We start from the raw sequence: 17,581 nt of genomic DNA on the forward strand, positions 1-17,581 counted from the left end.
CTTATTATTAACTGTGTCAGTCCTTTTTTTTTGTTTAACCCAAACTTCCAATTGTTTCCTGTCAGAATACCCTTCATGGACATACAGCCATGAGGACACAAGGAGTTTCAGCACATATGATGTAGGTAAGAGCTACGGGAGCAACTTCAACGTGTCCTTCTTCCTGAGGTCATTGAAGCCAGACGGACTGCTGTTCCAGCTGAGGAGACCCACAAAGGAAGAGGGAGGAGAGGTCTACTTCTCCATCTACCTGGGGATGGGGAGGGTATTTGTCAGCTCTCTGACCAACAGTGCCCCATTGACAGCTCCCATATTTGTCACTACTGGCGAGAAGCAGCTTCTACAGGTGGAAGTCAAACACAGACAGGTGACCTTTGAGCATGCAGGCCTTCGTTATGGAATAGGACAGATCCCTGAGGTGAATATTTACAGCGGGGATCAGGCCTTTGTAGGAGGACTTCCAGGAGACTGGGACTCTGACGTGTGGGGAGGGCATTACAAAGGTTGCCTGCAGGACCTCCGTTTGGACTCAGTTCATCTAGATGTGGATGCCTGGAACAGCTCGGATGAGGAAGAAGTGTATTTACCAAATGATGCTGAAAATGTAAAAAATGGCTGCATCAGTGATGATACTTGCAAGGTAGAACACAGTACTTTATTCTGCTTTATTTCTTACAGTAGTACTGTCACTAGGGCTGGGTGATAAATCGATTTTATCGATTAATTCAAATTTGTAGTTTAGGCTGATTTGTTTTAATGAAAATCGAGTTTCTATTTAAAATCCGCCACCGTCGCTCCACGCTGGGCTCCCGTAGTTCAGAGTGGGCTCACCCCTCCCCCCCACACGCTTGATACACAAACAACATGGCAGTGAGTAGGGAAGAACCAAGAACTCATTCTCAAGAAAGGGAACGAGTTCTTCAGCGCTTTTGTGTGCACACCTGTGTCTGTGTCTGTGTGTGTGTGTGTGTGTGTGTGCATCAGGGCTGAACTCTGCCGTGCACGACACAGAGAGCAGAGGAGGATTTTAGACGCGCACCGTGTAGGGACATAAATGACATGCCGTTGTGTAAATAAGATAAATAAGTGTTACCAACGCCAAGCTGGCAGACCCCCGAACCGTAGTAAAGGGACCTCCGAAGACCATTAGCTCCTTTAGCTTGTGTTAGCTCGTTGTGGCAACAAACAACAGGACTTCGTCTGCATTAAAGAATGGCACTTTATTTTCAGCACTGCAGGGATGATGCACAGCCTCTCTCATCAGTGTCTGACTTTTACATAGAGGGAAATAACTCAAAAACAGCATGCAGAACTGTGTAGGCTTCTTCACTGTGGCTGCATGATGTAAATAAACATAGCACGTGCCTCACTTTCTTCCTGGGGCGCATCGGTCTGACGTCACACACCACACCCGGCGCACTAACGTCTCATACCTCCTACATCAACTACACACATATACACCTCCACACACACAAACGCACACACGCACACACACACACACACAAGCCACACACAAGCCACACACATCAGGCTCAGTTTGTAACATAAGGCTATTTAGTTTGTTTAATAAAAGGACAAGGTATAGACCTGTTCTATAGGAAAAGTAACCTTAAATGACTTCCGTTGTGATCCAGTATGATGGTAGGGAACGTGATCACGGATGCAGTCGCCATGTATATTGCAAGAGATATGGTGCCCATATATAGGCTACCGTGGAAAAGCTGGGGTTTATTCACATGCTGAGAGTTTTGGACCCCAGGTATGTGCTACTAGGCCGCAAATATTTATTTATTTTTTTAACTAGGAGGGGAAAAAATCGATTTAAATCGTGAATCGGATTTTTTGTGAAAAAATCTGAGATTTTTTTTTTTAAGCCATATCACCCAGCCCTAACTGTCACAATTGATAACAAGTGTGACGCAGATTTCACTGCTTCTGACAACCTGATTATGACACATAAAGGTCCTGACACACCAAGTTGACGGTCGGCTGTCGACCACAGTCGGGCTGTCGGTGAGTGTCTGTCAGCCTAGTTTTTTGCACCGTCTGCACTTCGGCATCGGCGGCTTTTCAGATTGGCAGTTCAGGTTTTATTTCCTCGCCCCTGTAGCAAGTGAATCTGCCTGTAGTGAAACCGGGGCTCCCTCCTCGGGCTCCACTTCACTCAGCTGCCCACAGACCCGCTGCTTCTTCCCACTTTAACCTTAATAAGAAACCGGAGCTAGCTGGGAGCGGCTAGCGGAGCGTTAGCCGCAGCATAACCGGAGGGAAGCACAGCCAGTTAGCCTCCGCTAGTCTCTGAGCTAGCCCCGGTTCTCCGTTTGGATCCAACCAGAGCAACGAGCCCCGGTTTGTTATTCAGGTTAAAGTAGGAAGAAGCAGCGGGTTTATCGGGCAGCTGAGTGAAGTGGAGCCTGCGACACCGGGACCGTCTAGATGTAATAGTCCGTGGAGGTGCTGCGGTGCTAAATAATAACAATATTATTTATGTGATCCCATATCACGTAATAACGTGAAATGTTTCACATTATTACGTGATAATTTAACATTTTGTTATATTGTGAATTAGGGTGCTAGTACAACCATGAGCCTACCTATGTGACATGTTCTGCCTGTCTGTCTATCCAGAGACGCTTCTGGGCCTGTGGGTGCCCTAAGTGTAATTGCTGTGTTGTTATGCTCACACATAACAGAAGAAAAGTCACTGATTAGATTGATCAAGATCACCTTGATTTTTCATCCCTCTCATTCTCGTGAATACAATATCTCAAGAACACCTTGAAGGAATTTGTTTAAATTTGGCCACTTGGAGTCCACTTGCACTCAAGAATTAGCTGATTAGAATTTTGTGGTCAAAGCAAGGTCACTGTGATCTCTCAAAACATGTTTTTGGCCACTTTAGGCTTCATTTCCATTAATCTGATGTGACTACTGCTAAAAATGGGATCAACCATCTTGGAATCATGCTGACAACAAAAACAGGAAGCTCTCCCACTCTACCATGTATGAATGCAGAAATTGTGCCAACTGTGCCTACAGAGGACACACCTCTGTGGGTGTGTTCTTTTCTGTTTAGGAGTTGCTAAACCTGCAACTTTCTAAATTCTAGCTAACCTTTGAAGAATACCTGGTCATTTTAAGAGGAACCTTTCTGACCTTGACAATGCATTCATTGTAATGCATTCATTCACTGAAATATAGACATTCGCAGCCGCCTAAGCAGGACATAGAATTTAACCCTTAACAGTTTTGGATAGGTGACATAGAGTACCATAGCTAACAGTTTGAAACTTTACAGTTTAAGAACTGTTGTTCCTTGTGTCTGGATTGTATCATATCCCTATCTGGATTGTATCATATCCGTTTGCTTCTCTTTTCAGATGAAGCCTTGTCAAAATGGAGGGGAATGCACCATCACATTCAACGATTTTACATGTTCCTGTCCAGAGGAATACACCGGAAAGACCTGTGAAACACGTGTGTGGTGTGTTAGTGATCCTTGTGTCAATGGCGGCCATTGTGTGGACCTTCATAACGGATATGAATGTGAGAAGATCTTAATCATTTTATAGCTGTAGCTGGTTAGACATAAGATGTATTCTGTGGGAAATTCCAGTGCCCTATACATCCAATCTGTTGTCCTAATTCTGATCATGGCCTATGAGTTGTGAAGATTTTCTTACTATATAAGCAGCATGTAAATAGTAGTTATTAGTAGTAATAACATCTAAGGAGTTTGACAATTTAGACAGGGCTTTTTTCCCCCAGGGTTGACTGTTTTCCTATGATTTTAAAATGATAACTTTCTGTATGCTTTAGATTATTTGGTGATATTTTTTTTGGAGACTATCAATTCCTCTTACAAGCACACTCCCTCTGAAACACACAGTGTCAACCATCTGTCCAGTTTTAATCACAGTGGGTATGTGGGAGTGTATGACCATCTTTATAGACCTAGCCTGAGGTTAATACTGCATGCACTGGCAGGGAAGGTAATTCTGTTCCATGGAGCTATTTCAGGGTCTTGTATTGATGGTTTGAGTAGTGGTCACATTGTAATTTACAAAACAAAAGAATTGACGTGCTCGACTCACCGTTTGAAAAATCACAGGGTGCCGACCCAAAACTCACAAACTGAATAAATCCAAATGTCAGCACTCACAAATATCATATATATCAGTCTTTTAATAACGCACAGCATTTCAGCACTTGGCTTTCCTCAACTTCAATGCACAAAGTGGGTATAGCCCACATATCTAACAGCCAGGACCTTGCTGAATCACTCCAGCTGGCATGAATCAATCAATCATCCAATCGGACCCAAAGATCCACAGAACAAGATATAGAGACAATACAAAGAGTGGCCAATAGGTATGCTGAGCCTACAATCCAATTAAATTAAAATTAAAATAATCAGATGACCAACCTTAGTATGTCAAAAACTATCTCAACAGTGACTGATCAAAAAAATACTGAACAGATCAAGTATAAATACATATGTAAACATCCAGATACAAACAAAATAATGACATGAAAAAGTGTAATTCCTCTAAAGGTAAATATTATACAATGGCTATATCAGCCGAACAAGTACCACTAAGGGAAATTTGTCTTGGACTCAGCAACTGCGCCATAAATGCCTTGACAGCCACGATGACAACAAACAAAACAGTCATACTATCCCAACAACAATTACATAACAGTATTGTATATATTGTGCATATTTTGCTAATTGTGCTAGGTAATCATCCATCATAAATGATGATATCCACAAAAAAGCCAAGGATATTCGTAACATATATGTATGTGAAATTGACAAAAAAAATTACACATATCTTATGTACGTTTGTGTATTTGTAGCATGTATAGCATGTACAAGAAATTATATATATAATATAAGAAAGAGTCAACAAGCAGGTAAAATATGTAAAAATAAAACTGAAAGAACCACTAAACCACAAATATTTATAGTAAAACACTTATCTTCTCAAGTAGCTTTGACTAGCTGGCAATGTTTTGTGTTTTGGCATCATGTAGTTGTGCTGTAGAGAGCTCCAACTGCACAATGCCCCAGTATGAGCAAAGCCATTTCCCCATTGACAGTGTATGTTGTTGTTTCCAGCAACAAGTTACCATTCTTTTAGCAGCTGTAAGATCAATCAATCAATTTTATTTATAAAGCCAAATATCACAAATAACAATTTGCCTCAGAGGGCTTAACAACATACGGATAAGGATAAAACTCCCCCAAAAAAAACCTTTAAGGGGGGAAAAAAATGGTAGAAACCTCAGGAAGAGCAACTGAGGAGGGATCCGTCTTCTAGGACAGATAGATGTGCAATAGATGTCATACAGAACAGATGAACATGATAAATTATCAGTAATCCATATGACACAATGAGACAGAAAGAGAGACAGTGACAGAGAGAGATGCAAGACAGACGGTAATGACAGTAGCTTACAACAACATTAATTAAAGTAATAATATTATAATTCTAATTATAACTATTGTGGTACAATATGTTGAAAGTATATATTAATATCTGATAGTATACATAATATGTAACAATAATCATGTGTGTATAATAACAGTAGAAGTATGACTAATGATAACAGCAGCAGGATGCATAAGGCAGGACCACAGCAACAGCATAACCACACACGTCACACTATCTAGGCACTGCTGCGATATAAGTTAACCTGCGAGACAGTGGAGCACAAAGGCTCCAGAGAAGAAGCCGAGTTAATGACATGCAGTACAGCTAAGTTAGCGAGATGCAGTAACAGGACATGAGTGTTAGCAAAGGAGAGAGAGAGAGAGAGAGAGAGAGAGAAAGAAGGAGAGAAGGTGCTCGGTGTATTATAGGAGGTCCCCCGGCAGACTAGGCCTAAGTCAGCCTAACTCGGGGCTGGTACAAGGCAAAACTGAGCCAGCCCTAACTATAAGCTTTATCAAAAAGGAAAGTCTTAAGTCTAGTCTTAAATGTGGAGACGGTGTCTACCTCCTGGACGGCAGCAGGAAGATGATTCCACAGGAGAGGAGCCTGATAGCTGAAGGCTCTGGCTCCTGATCTACTTTTGGTGACTTTAGGGACCACGCACCCTGCATTCTCAGAGCGCAGTGTTCCTGTGGGATATTAGGGAACTATGAGCTCTATAAGATATGACAGAGCCTGACCATTTAAAGCTTTGTAAGTTAAGAGTAGGATTTTAAATTCAATTCTGGATTTTACAGGGAGCCAGTGCAGAGAAGCTAAAACAGGAGAAATATGATCTTGTTTCTTAGTTCCTGTTAGTACATGTGCCGCTGCATTCTGAATTAGCTTGAGAGTTTTTAAAGACTTATTAGAGCTGCCTGATAATAGGGAGTCACATTAATCCAGACTACAGGTAACAAAAGCGTGGACCAATTTTTCTGCATCTTTTCGGGTCAGGATAGGCCTAATTTTCGCAATATTACACAGATGAAAAAACACAGTCTGTGAGGTTTGTTTTAAATGAGAATTAAAGACAAATCTTGGTCAAATATTACTCCGAGGTTTCTTACGGTAATGCTAGGGGCCAGAGCAATGCCATCCAGAGAAACAATATCATCAGATAAAGAGTCTCTGAGTTGTTTGGGGCCAAGAACAGAAGTTTAGATAATTGATCAGTTTCATCTGGCTTCATCGATAAATACAATTGGACTGTGGTATATAACCTGTTAATAAAGATATATTGATTATGTCTAATATGTGAGTGTTAACTAAAGGTAAGACTTCCTTAAGTAGCCTAGTTGGGATGGGGTCTAAGAGACACGTTGATGATTTAGATGAAGAAATCATTGCAGTCACTTGTTGAAGAGAAATCGGGCAGAAGCTATCCAAATATATATTAGGTCTTACAGCTGTGTTTGAGGGCAGATTGGTTCAGTTTGAGGGCAGGAGGTCATGAATTTTGCCTCTAATAGTTCAAAAAAAATAAACTAACTAAACTAAAATCATTACTGCTAAGGGCTAAAGGAATACAAGGCTCAATAGAGCTGTGACTCTCAGTCAGCCTGGCTACAGTGCTGAAAAGAAACCTGGGGTTGTTCTTATTTTCTTCTATTAATGCTGAGTAAAAGTTTGCTCTGGCATTGCGGAGGCCCCTCTTACACGTTTTGGGACTTTCTTCCCAGATTAAACAAGATGAACAAGAAGTTATAAGACTTTTGTAGGTCTTAGAACTCATGGAGGCCTTGTTGCCCTATAATGTCTTGAACATTATAGGGAATAATGTCTTGAACATTATAGTATGAATACCTTTATCACTGTAAAACCACCACTGTAAAAAGAGCCTCCCATCTACCAAAATAGAATAGTTATGAAAAACTGGAGGTTGACAAAAGAATTCATTGAGTATTTTCGCAAACTGTGACACTTTTTGCCAAACAGTGAATAGGGATGATATAATTGGCCCAAAATCCCGTTTAACTTTCTTATAGGATATGTTGGAGTATATCAAATTTGGTAGGCTGTGTGGATATGTTAATTGATCTTCAATGGGACACAGGGCAAAACACCATTCAAAACTAAGTAGGTTAACACCTCCTGATAATTGCAAAGTAGAGGCTTTGATTCTAGGATTTTTTAAATACATGCTGATGACCGAATGCAACTTCCTCCAGTAGTGATATGGTGGAGCTAAAGGTATCACTGAGCTGATAAAATTAATATATGGCAATACATTAATTTTAATAAGCGCAAGTGTAGAATGAAATAATGCAGGGAGTGTGCCCCATCTCCTAATCTATATCATTCAGCACTTTATTGTAGTTATTAGTGGTTAGTGTGTCAAGGGAAGGATTGATAAGGACCCCTAAGTATTTTAAACTTCGAATAACATGTATGCTAGATAAGCAAATAATCTATTTGGGACATCTCATCTATATTACAACACGTAGATTCATAGCTGCACATTGCCTGTTCCAAAAAAAATCTGTTTCTGCATAGACAGTGTATTCACTGCATCCCATCAGGTATTCCAATACATCTCTCCTCCTGTGAAATTTCTCTGCCTCAACACAAGCTCCTGCAGCTCCCCGCAAGTTAGGACTCCTCTGGAGCTCTCCTGAATGATAGCAGAGGAAGGAGTGATGTTCTACTCTGAAATGTTTGGTAAATACAGGCTCTGGATTTTACTATTTATCTGAAACTGTCACTTCATGAACTTTGGAGAAAGTGAAAAGTTCTCACAGGTAAATTTCTCAGGTAAAGAAAGTCCTTTTAAAAAAAATCTATGTAAATGCTGGACTCTCAGTTCATTTGGTCATCATCACTTCAGTAGCCTACTCTGGATCAGAACCATGGACGTCATTAGACCTAGTCATTCCTGGCTATAGCCCCAGATCTTTCGGGCTCAGCCCCGAATCTTTTAAGCCTCCGTTTTTTGTTGTTGTTGTTTGGTTTTTTTACTAATAAAGCACCTTGTTTCCAACTTAAAGTCCACGGCACAGCACGGGAACACAACAACATACAGCAACGCAAGCAGCACAGCATCACACAACACACTCACTTTCACACCAGCTTACATGGCATATGTACATGACTATATGTTTGATTTTTTTGTTTCTGTTAATCCGTAATGATGTTAAGTATATACACATACAACTGTCCATTTCGGGTTTTTTTTTTCATGTATTTCCCACTCCAAACTGACCACACACACACATCTAAATGTGAAGTAAGGGATAATGTTTAGTGTGCGTCTGGGTTCCATTCCCCTGAAGGGAGTTATTTTTCAACTGTCACCAGCTCACTATACATTATCCCGCTTAGAACATGGCTTACTACTTCTTCTAGTTGTTTGTGGCAGTTTGCTCCTGACGGCCCTGCGATTTTCTCTTCCTTTCTTTCTTTTTTTTTTTTTTTTTGCTGGGGACATGTCATTTTTTAGCGAAACATCAAGCGTTTCGTCCTCTCAAAAAATGTTAAAAGTGATGTCCTGAAAATGCTGCATTTTGCCACTCCGATCCGGTTGGTCGTATTCGCTCTTTTTTGTGAGATGTTTTTAGAACAAACCTGGCACACCAGCTCATCCAAATTACTGGGCTCCCCTCTATCATTTGGTTTAAATCCAAAACACTCCCACACAGGGGCCATGGCATTTGGTTTAGGAACAAGTTCCATGTCTTTCTCTTACACTCAACTGTTTGTTTTTTCTCTGCCTTGTCTCCCCCTCACGAAGATTGCACTGTGTGTGTGTGTGTGTGTGTAGCCCATAACCCCGCCTCCCCCACAGAATCAAAGACACTCCATGACAAGAGCTTTCCCTCCGTTCATTACATTAATGAACCAACTCACCTGGCTGCCAGACGATGCATGGCAGTGAACACTCTTGTCATCCAGTCTCTTTGGTGGAGAGAGACAAGGAAAACAAACACGCATGAATATGGCAATTAATCGCGCCCTTTTAATTTACCGTGCAATTAACTGACTTATTGCATATAGAGACAGGCCTAGTGCAGCATATTCTTCGTGATTAGTGCATTGTTTCACACAGTTTGCAAAGTCGTTCTCAAAGTCTTTCTGGTTTAACAGGTTTTAACCAACAATTTGGGCAACCCAATAATAGAAAACGAGTGCTCATTCTTTGTCAAAATACGTTAAAATCACATGGAATTATTCAAAAATTTTCCCGGGGGACAAACCCCCGAACCCTCGGGTAAGGAATTGTTCTCACTTCAGGGCTAAAGCCCCAGATGTTTTCAACTCCTAGCAATGCCCCTGATCGGAACATACCCTAACTGTACGTTCACACCAAAAGCTGCCAGAGCTGCAAAATAGCTGAATTCGCTCTAGCAGCGCCGCTGGTAAAATACTCGTGCTTGTGACATCAAATTCTGAATGTTTGATTATGCTTCTCAATTTAAAGGAGCCTCAAAGCAGGTTACTGGCTGGAGCACAGAAATGTGACTTCGTGCATTTGCCTGAGTACAGAAACTTTCACGTTTGGACAATGAAAACAGGATAAACAGTCTAAATAGGTCCGACATTAAACATTAAAAACACACAAAGCCTGTGTTGCGTTCAGGCATTGTGACATAAATAACAAATTCCAGTACTTGAATACACCGTAGCACAACACAGCAGCATGTCAAGTGGGCCGAACCCGAACCGAATATGAGCAACATTTTTTGATTTGTTATTCCCCCCCAAAGCTGTAAACAAAGGATGTTGTCTGGGTTCAACACAAGCGATGGTCATCTACTTTTCAATTGGTACCTGGTCATTTGCAGCTCAAACGCGTCATAGCTAATTTACATAAAGTTAACCAGTGTTCAACTTTCAGTTGCAGCGCAATTCGCCGAACGCCGCCACTCATCACTTTTGCAGATCAGAATGCCTCTGGTTGCCACTATCTATTGAAAATGAATTAGACCTGACGCCTTTGCAGCTCTGGCAGCTTTTGGTGTGAACGTACAGTAAGTCAGGGTTGCCAACTTTGGTCAGAGGGCTGGAGTGAGATTTTAGCTTGTGACGTAATATCTGCTTGTGCGTGCGTGGTCACGAACATACGTGGACATGACGGCACGTTTTTGTTTTTTTTTTACCTTGAAAGAGTTAATATGCACATGTGGCAAACAGAAGAAATGAGTGTACATTTACATATTCATATCTATAGGCCTAAGCCCCACATACATCCATAGACGTATATTTGTTTTATGGCGCAGATCAAGGTCGATTACATCAATCTATGGTAGTGTAGTCATCTGCTTAAAAAAATCCAGTAATATGTCCCATTGTGACAAACAGAAAGATTTCAAGGAGGGTTCGGGGTTCCCCAAGAAAATTTTGAAATTCACACCGAGAAATCCTATTTTCATGCAGTTTCATACAGAAATAGATAAATTCAAGGACTTTAATGACCTGTGTACAGGGCTGGACTGGGACAAAAAATGCCAGCATTTATGTATCTTATTTGTACTTGCACACATTTTATTAAAAATTGAAATAGCCATGTTTCCATCAGCCTGTTAAGAAGTATCGCATTGGAAAATTATGATGGAAATGCCAAAATTCGAATTAAAATCCCCTGATTTGCACAAACTAAAATACGCTCGCTTTAGCCGGGTTTTGGTTGATTCGCAAAACGGGGGATGGAAACAGTTATGTTCGAATTAAGTCTGACGTAGCGCACCTCTCTCCATGGTGATATCCACACTCCGGGTTGGGAAGGTGGTAATGCATTTACAAGCTGGTTGCCAACCACTAGAAAACGTAGAAGAAGAATGCAAGACTTGTTTTGTTTCCGGTTCTGCGGAAAACTCGCGCGAGTACGTAGTTTTCACCAAAGACCGTACATTTAATGGAAACACACAGAATTCATATTTCTTTTAATATGCATTTCCCAATGATTCAACTCACTTTTGGATGGAAACATAGCTACTGATAAACCTTGTAGAGTTTCTTTGGCAAGTGCTTTCACCATAGGCATTGTGTACTCTGTGGCCATCTAACTGTTACTACCACCAGGATGTATATGAGTAGTGAATGAGCACATTGATTTTCTAGCCTTGGTACTCTCTTCCAGGGCATGTAGGGTACTACTGGGATTTATTTTAATTTTGGTAACAGCGCAGTGTGTGCGTATGATATTTCACCAATCATAAAGGGCCGCCATGGCCAAAATAGGGCTATTTTTTTGTCCCAGTCCAGCCCTGCTTTATACCTCAAGGTTCTCTGCAAATTATTGCGTGACATTATGATCTCGCAATCCGACAATTCCAGCCCCTCGCGTGCGTGCTGCTAAAGTTCCAGTGGACATTGACGCCCGGCATGGGATGGAGGTGGAGTCTGCCCCTCTCCTCTCCTCTCCCCTCTCTGAAGTCTGGCTGCAAACTTCAACTCCGCCCACCCGGCGCGCCAGCTGTTTGAAAATACTCAGCTGCCAGCCTTTTTTTCAACGTTCGTCACTGGTGTGAGAATTGTTTGGGCAGAGTGAGACCGTGAGATGGAAGGTGAATGCATGTGTCACACACCAGATGCGTGTTGAGTAGTTACCTGGTTAAATGGCTATTGACTCTGCAGCAAACAAGTGCAAATCTAAATTGTCAGTGTTCCTTACAATAAATGAAATTAAAACAATAAAATAATAATACAAATATTTCTCCATGTTGACTGTTAGGTGTCTACAATGCCACGTTTGAGAACAACCCTGTGCACTACAGTGCTGGAGGCTCCCTGGCTGAACCTGTTTCTGACATATACATGGAGATGCGCACTCATTCAGAGAACGCTGTGCTCCTGAGGGCCTCTTGGGGCTCTGACCTGCTGATGGTAGGGCTGCTGGACTCTTCAGTGCGAGTGGAGATCCACATTGGCAACAGTGTCGAGACACTGACCTTTACAGGTGTTCGTCGAGTGGCTGACGGGAACTGGCACCGTGTCAACATCTCAATGGCTGAGAAGAAGCACAAAGCCTCTCCCTGGGTCATCACTGTGGATGGGATCACAGACGCCAGCAGCATGCCGGAGCGTACAGGAAGCCTTCGCTTTCTCAATGAAAAAGGAGCCATGTTGGCTATCGCAGAGAGCTTTACTGGCTGCTTGGGTGCAGTGAGGGTTGGCAGAGTCTACCTCCCTTTTGTGGATGACTATAAAGCCCCGCAGCCATCTCAGTTCCACTTAGTTGGAAAACCAAAGATTCATCTGGGTTGTAGCAGCGCCCCTGTTTGTGAATCAGATCCTTGTCTAAATGGAGCCACTTGTGAAGACATCTTTAATAAATTCCTCTGTATCTGTGACCTAGGTTGGGATGGGGAACTGTGTGAGATCGACACTGATGACTGTTCATCTCAGCCCTGTGTTCATGGAAGCTGTAAGGACTACTTAGCTGGTTTTGAGTGTCGTTGCCACCTTGGATATGCTGGCATACTCTGTGATGAGGATCTAGATGAGTGTGAGCATCATGCCTGTGAACATGGAGGCACCTGTCAGGATGGACCCAACATGTACACCTGTATTTGCCCCAAGGGTTACAGTGGCCCTCTCTGTCAGTGAGTACTCACTCATCCCTTTATTTATTGGTTTGAACAGGCGAAGCTAACTGTAGTTTAAGCATACAGTGCCCACACAAAACAACATTTCATTTATCATTCACTGAAGCAAAGTTTCAAACCTTTTCTTCCAGGTGGGACTATCCTCCAATACAGTGTGGTGAGGATGTCCAGTGTGAAAATGATGGTGTCTGCAATGATGGGCTGTGGGGAGCTAACTGTACATGTGTGCCAGGATTTACAGGTAGCAGGTGAGCTCATTTTGGATTAATTTGATTGTTATTATGCTTGTACCAAAACCTCATGTATTAGAATGCAAAAGTCCAAAATGGTCACTTCACCCAAATTATTATTTTTTGCTTAATTGAATGGTTTCTAGCAATCCTCATGCTGATGTCTCAGGGAATATCAACTGCGTTTATATTTCAACAGGTTTTGATAAACCTTTCTGCCATTTCTGAGGATGCTTTCACACCTAACCTATTTGGTTCATTTAAAACGACTTTGGTGCAGTTTATTTGTGGTGCGAAAGAAAACAAAACCAACCACAGGACTTTATGATAGCTGATATGTTATTTTAGCAACAACCAGACCAATAATAAATCCACCTGTTGATAGTGAACTCTGTCTGCAATCTCATGATAGATCCTGATAAGGCCATATATACATGTAACCATAGTAACACAAATGCACGTCAGTGAGGGTATTTTTCCTCATTAAAAAGCTGTTAACACTGCGATCATTGTATCCGACTGTATGAACTTTGTCTGTTCATTAAAGGGATAGTGCACCCAAAAATGAAAATTCAGCCATTATCTACTCACCCATATGCCGATGGAGGCCCTGGTGAAGTTTTAGAGTCCTCACATCCCTTGCGGAGAGCGCTCACTCGGCTTCAAAACAGTACTATCAGTGATCAAACAACACTCAGCCAGCTTAAAACATTGTACCTTATTGAAATCAGGTGTGCTTTTGATAGCTGATGTCACAGAAACACCATAAAATATTACCAAATAAAGCCATATGAAGCGTGAAAGTTATGATCCCACTTTCTAGGCGGTATATCTCAGCCAAAAATAGTGATAGGAGTGAGACCTTTTATAAAAGATCTAAGTCCCCACTCGCATGAGATCATGGGTAATCCTGTAACTTTTCCCCTTGAAAAACGGCATGACATGACTTGTCACCACTCATCGCGATTTTGGACTTAGTGTGTTTAGGCAGCTCTGGTGCAAAATCCATAAGAAATAAAAGAAAAACGATGCCGGATTCAGGAAGCTGAGGAAGCTGAGAGCTTCCTGAATCCTGTGATACCAAACATAACATGGTTTGATGACGTAGTGCACCTGTGAGATACCATTTAACAGAGGAGGAGGGGAGTGTGGACACCGGCGTCTGAGTGGAGTTAGAGAGGATGAGAGTTAAGACAAATCTTGATCAAATATTACTCCGAGGTTGCTTACAGTAGCGCTAGAGGCCAGAGCAATGCCATCCAGAGAAACTATGTCAACAGATAAAGAGTCTGAGTTGTTTGGGGCCAAGAATAATAACTTCAGTTTTGTCTGAATTTAACATAAGGAAAATGGTGCTCATCCAGGTTTTTATGTCTTTAAGGCAATTATGAAGTTTAGTTAATTGATTGTTTTTTCTGGCTTTGTCGATAAATACAATAGCGTATCATCCGCATAACAATGGAAATTTAGAGTGATTTCTAATGATGTTACCTAAAGGAAGCATATAAAGAGTGAATAGGATTGGTCCGAGCACAGAACCTTGTGGAACTCCAAAACAAACTTTAGTACGTAAGGATGATTCATCGTGAACCTTAAACTGAAAACGATCAGATAAATAAGATTTAAACCAGCTTAGTGCAGAACCTTTAAGGCCAATTAAATGTTCCAGTCTCTGTAGCAGAATTTGATGGTCAATTTTGTCAAATGCCGCACTAAGATCTAATAAAACAGGTACAGAGACGAGTCCTTTGTCTGAAGCAATCAAAAGATCATTTGTAATTTTAACTAGTGCTGTCTCAGTGCTATGATGCACTCTAAATCCTGACTGAAATTCCTCAAATATATTATTATCATGGAGAAAATCACAGCTGGTCTGCAACTACTTTCTCAAGGATCTTTGAAGAAAGGGAAGATTAGATATTGGTCTATAGCTGGCTAACACCTCTGGATCCAGGGTGGGCTTTTTTAGGAGAGGTTTAATTACAGCTACCTTAAAAGTCTGTGGTGCATAGCCTGTTAATAAAGATATATTGATCATGTCTAATAAGTGAGTGTTAACTAAAGGTAAGACTTCCTTAAGTAGCCTAGTTGGGATGGGGTCTAAGAGACACGATGAGTTAGATGAAGAAATCACTGCGGCCAATTGTTGGAGAAATCGGCGAGAAGCAATCTAAATATGTGGCAAGGGACACTACGGGGAGGATTAAAAGAAAGCTGGACAACACCACCTGGGGACTTACACCCCAGGAAATACCATTTAGAACTTGAATAATGTTGAAGGAATGGATAAGGAGGCACACAGGAACGTTACTGAAGAGTCAGAGACGTGATTTTTCCAAATAACTCAAATGTTTTTACTGTAATAATAATGATCAAAAATAAAGCAAACAGGGACTGGAGCTGCTGAGGAAAAAGGAATGTTAATAAACAAAGGGAAATACATAAAGCTGGTAAGGGAGATAATAGTTTTATTACTATTCACTAAAATAAGGCCTCAATATCAAGGTTATCAAAGTTAAGTTGTTAAAAAGTCTGTATAAGAACCCAAACCAACTTAAACATAACTAAATAAAACTAAGCAGAGGCCACATGTGGGGAGGCAAACTACACAGAGGAGGGTCCAGGGTGCTACTGCTACTCACCTCAGGTGCAACACAGCAAACCTCACAGCAACCTTCACAGCAATCCTCACAGCAAACAAATGGTGCAGTCTAGGGTGTCCCCGTGCATTTACTCATATGCATAGAGTGAAAGGACCTCACTACGAGTGCTTACCCCCCCCCCCCAACAATATGGCGCTCTGCTCTTGAAAGAAAAAGACTAAATACATAAAAAGGTCAGAAACAAATAACCAAATAAACAGGTAAAGGAAATACAATATGGCAACCCAGTAATCAAACAATTAATGTAATAAAGTAATAGAATAAAGTAATCAAAATAGTCAAAATGAATTAAGGTATTCAAATAACTGGATGCAATAACCTAGTAAAGTAAACAAAGAACTCAACCAAATCAGTAAACAAAGTAACAAAGAAATAAAGTAACCAGGAAATAAACCAACAAACAGTGTAATATAACCCAGTTGATTGTAACAGATATTTAAAAGAGGATAACCCAGGAAACTGAACCTTAAACAAAATCAAAGAAAACCCACTAAAGTAAACCCTAACAAAACGAGAATAAGGTAAATAAAGGGACTCAATTAATGAACACAAAAGGGGACAAAGCAGCAGTAGGTAGGGCGGGAGAACGAACGAACAAACTAGAATTTTGTCATTAAAAAAGCTCATAAAATCATTACTGCTAAGGGCCAAAGGAATACAAGGCTCAATAGAGCTGTGACTCTCAGTCAGCCTGGCTACAGTGCTGAAAAGAAACCTCGGGTTGTTCTTATTTTCTTCTATTAAAGCTGAGTAATAGTTTGCTCTGGCATTGCAGAGGCCCCTCTTACACGTTTTGAGACTGTCTGCCCAGACTAAACGAGATTTTTCCACTTTGGTTAATTGTCAATTCCTTTCAAATTTTCGCGATATTTGTTTTAACTTACAGGTTTGAGAGTTATACCAAGGAGCGAACTTTGTTTGCTTTGTTAACTTCTTTTTAAGAGGTGCTACGGAGTTGAGTGTTGTTCATAGCGAGCCTACGGCGCTATCGACAAGATGATCAATTCGGGAGAGTTTAAAGTCGGTATGGGAAACCTCTGTTACTGAAGGACATGGTGTTAAATTGAACAAAGATGGAATAATTTCCTTAAATTTTGCAACCGCACCATCTGATAAACATCTAGTATAGTAACTGTTGCTGAGTGGTGTGTAATCAAGTAAAAAGAAATTAATTATTAATTAAAGTAATCAAATAATGATCGATAGCGAGGGATTCTGTAGAAAGACTGTTCCATACGTAAGAACTAGATTGAGGGTATGGTTAAAACAGTGAGTGGGTTCATGTACACCCTGACTGAAGCCAATGGAGTCTAATAATGAGATAAACGCGGAAGCCAGGGAGTCATTATCAATGTCAACATGAATGTTAAAATCGCCTACAATAATAACTTTATCTGATTTAAGAACTTAACTGGATAAAACCTCTGAGAATTCAGATACAAATTCAGAATACAGGCCAGGAGCACGGTACAATATAACAAATAAAAGTGGCTGTGAGGTTTTCTAGGTCGGATGTAAAAGACTAAGAACAAGGCTTTCAAATGAATTATAATCTAGTTTAGGTTTAGGTCTGATTAACAGATTAGAGTCATAAATGGCTGCAACTCCCCCTCCTCGGCCGCTGCCTTGAGGAATGTGGGTATTATTATGACTGGGAGGAGTGAATT

The 17,581-nt window shown here is 41.0% G+C and overlaps 1 protein-coding gene across 1 annotated transcript in view; it reads left to right on the forward strand.

Moving 5' to 3' along the window:
- Window positions 1-17,581, forward strand: part of crb2a (crumbs cell polarity complex component 2a) — a 130,633-nt gene that overhangs the window by 98,521 nt on the left and 14,531 nt on the right. The window contains exons 8-11 of the mRNA XM_049603990.1: window positions 66-640; window positions 3,381-3,546; window positions 12,148-13,018; window positions 13,153-13,269. Coding sequence (XP_049459947.1) covers window positions 66-640; window positions 3,381-3,546; window positions 12,148-13,018; window positions 13,153-13,269 — 1,729 coding nt within the window. The remainder of the gene's footprint in view (window positions 1-65; window positions 641-3,380; window positions 3,547-12,147; window positions 13,019-13,152; window positions 13,270-17,581) is intronic.

This window comes from Epinephelus fuscoguttatus, linkage group LG18 (assembly GCF_011397635.1).
Source record: "Epinephelus fuscoguttatus linkage group LG18, E.fuscoguttatus.final_Chr_v1".
In the NCBI taxonomy this organism is placed as follows: domain Eukaryota; kingdom Metazoa; phylum Chordata; class Actinopteri; order Perciformes; family Serranidae; genus Epinephelus; species Epinephelus fuscoguttatus.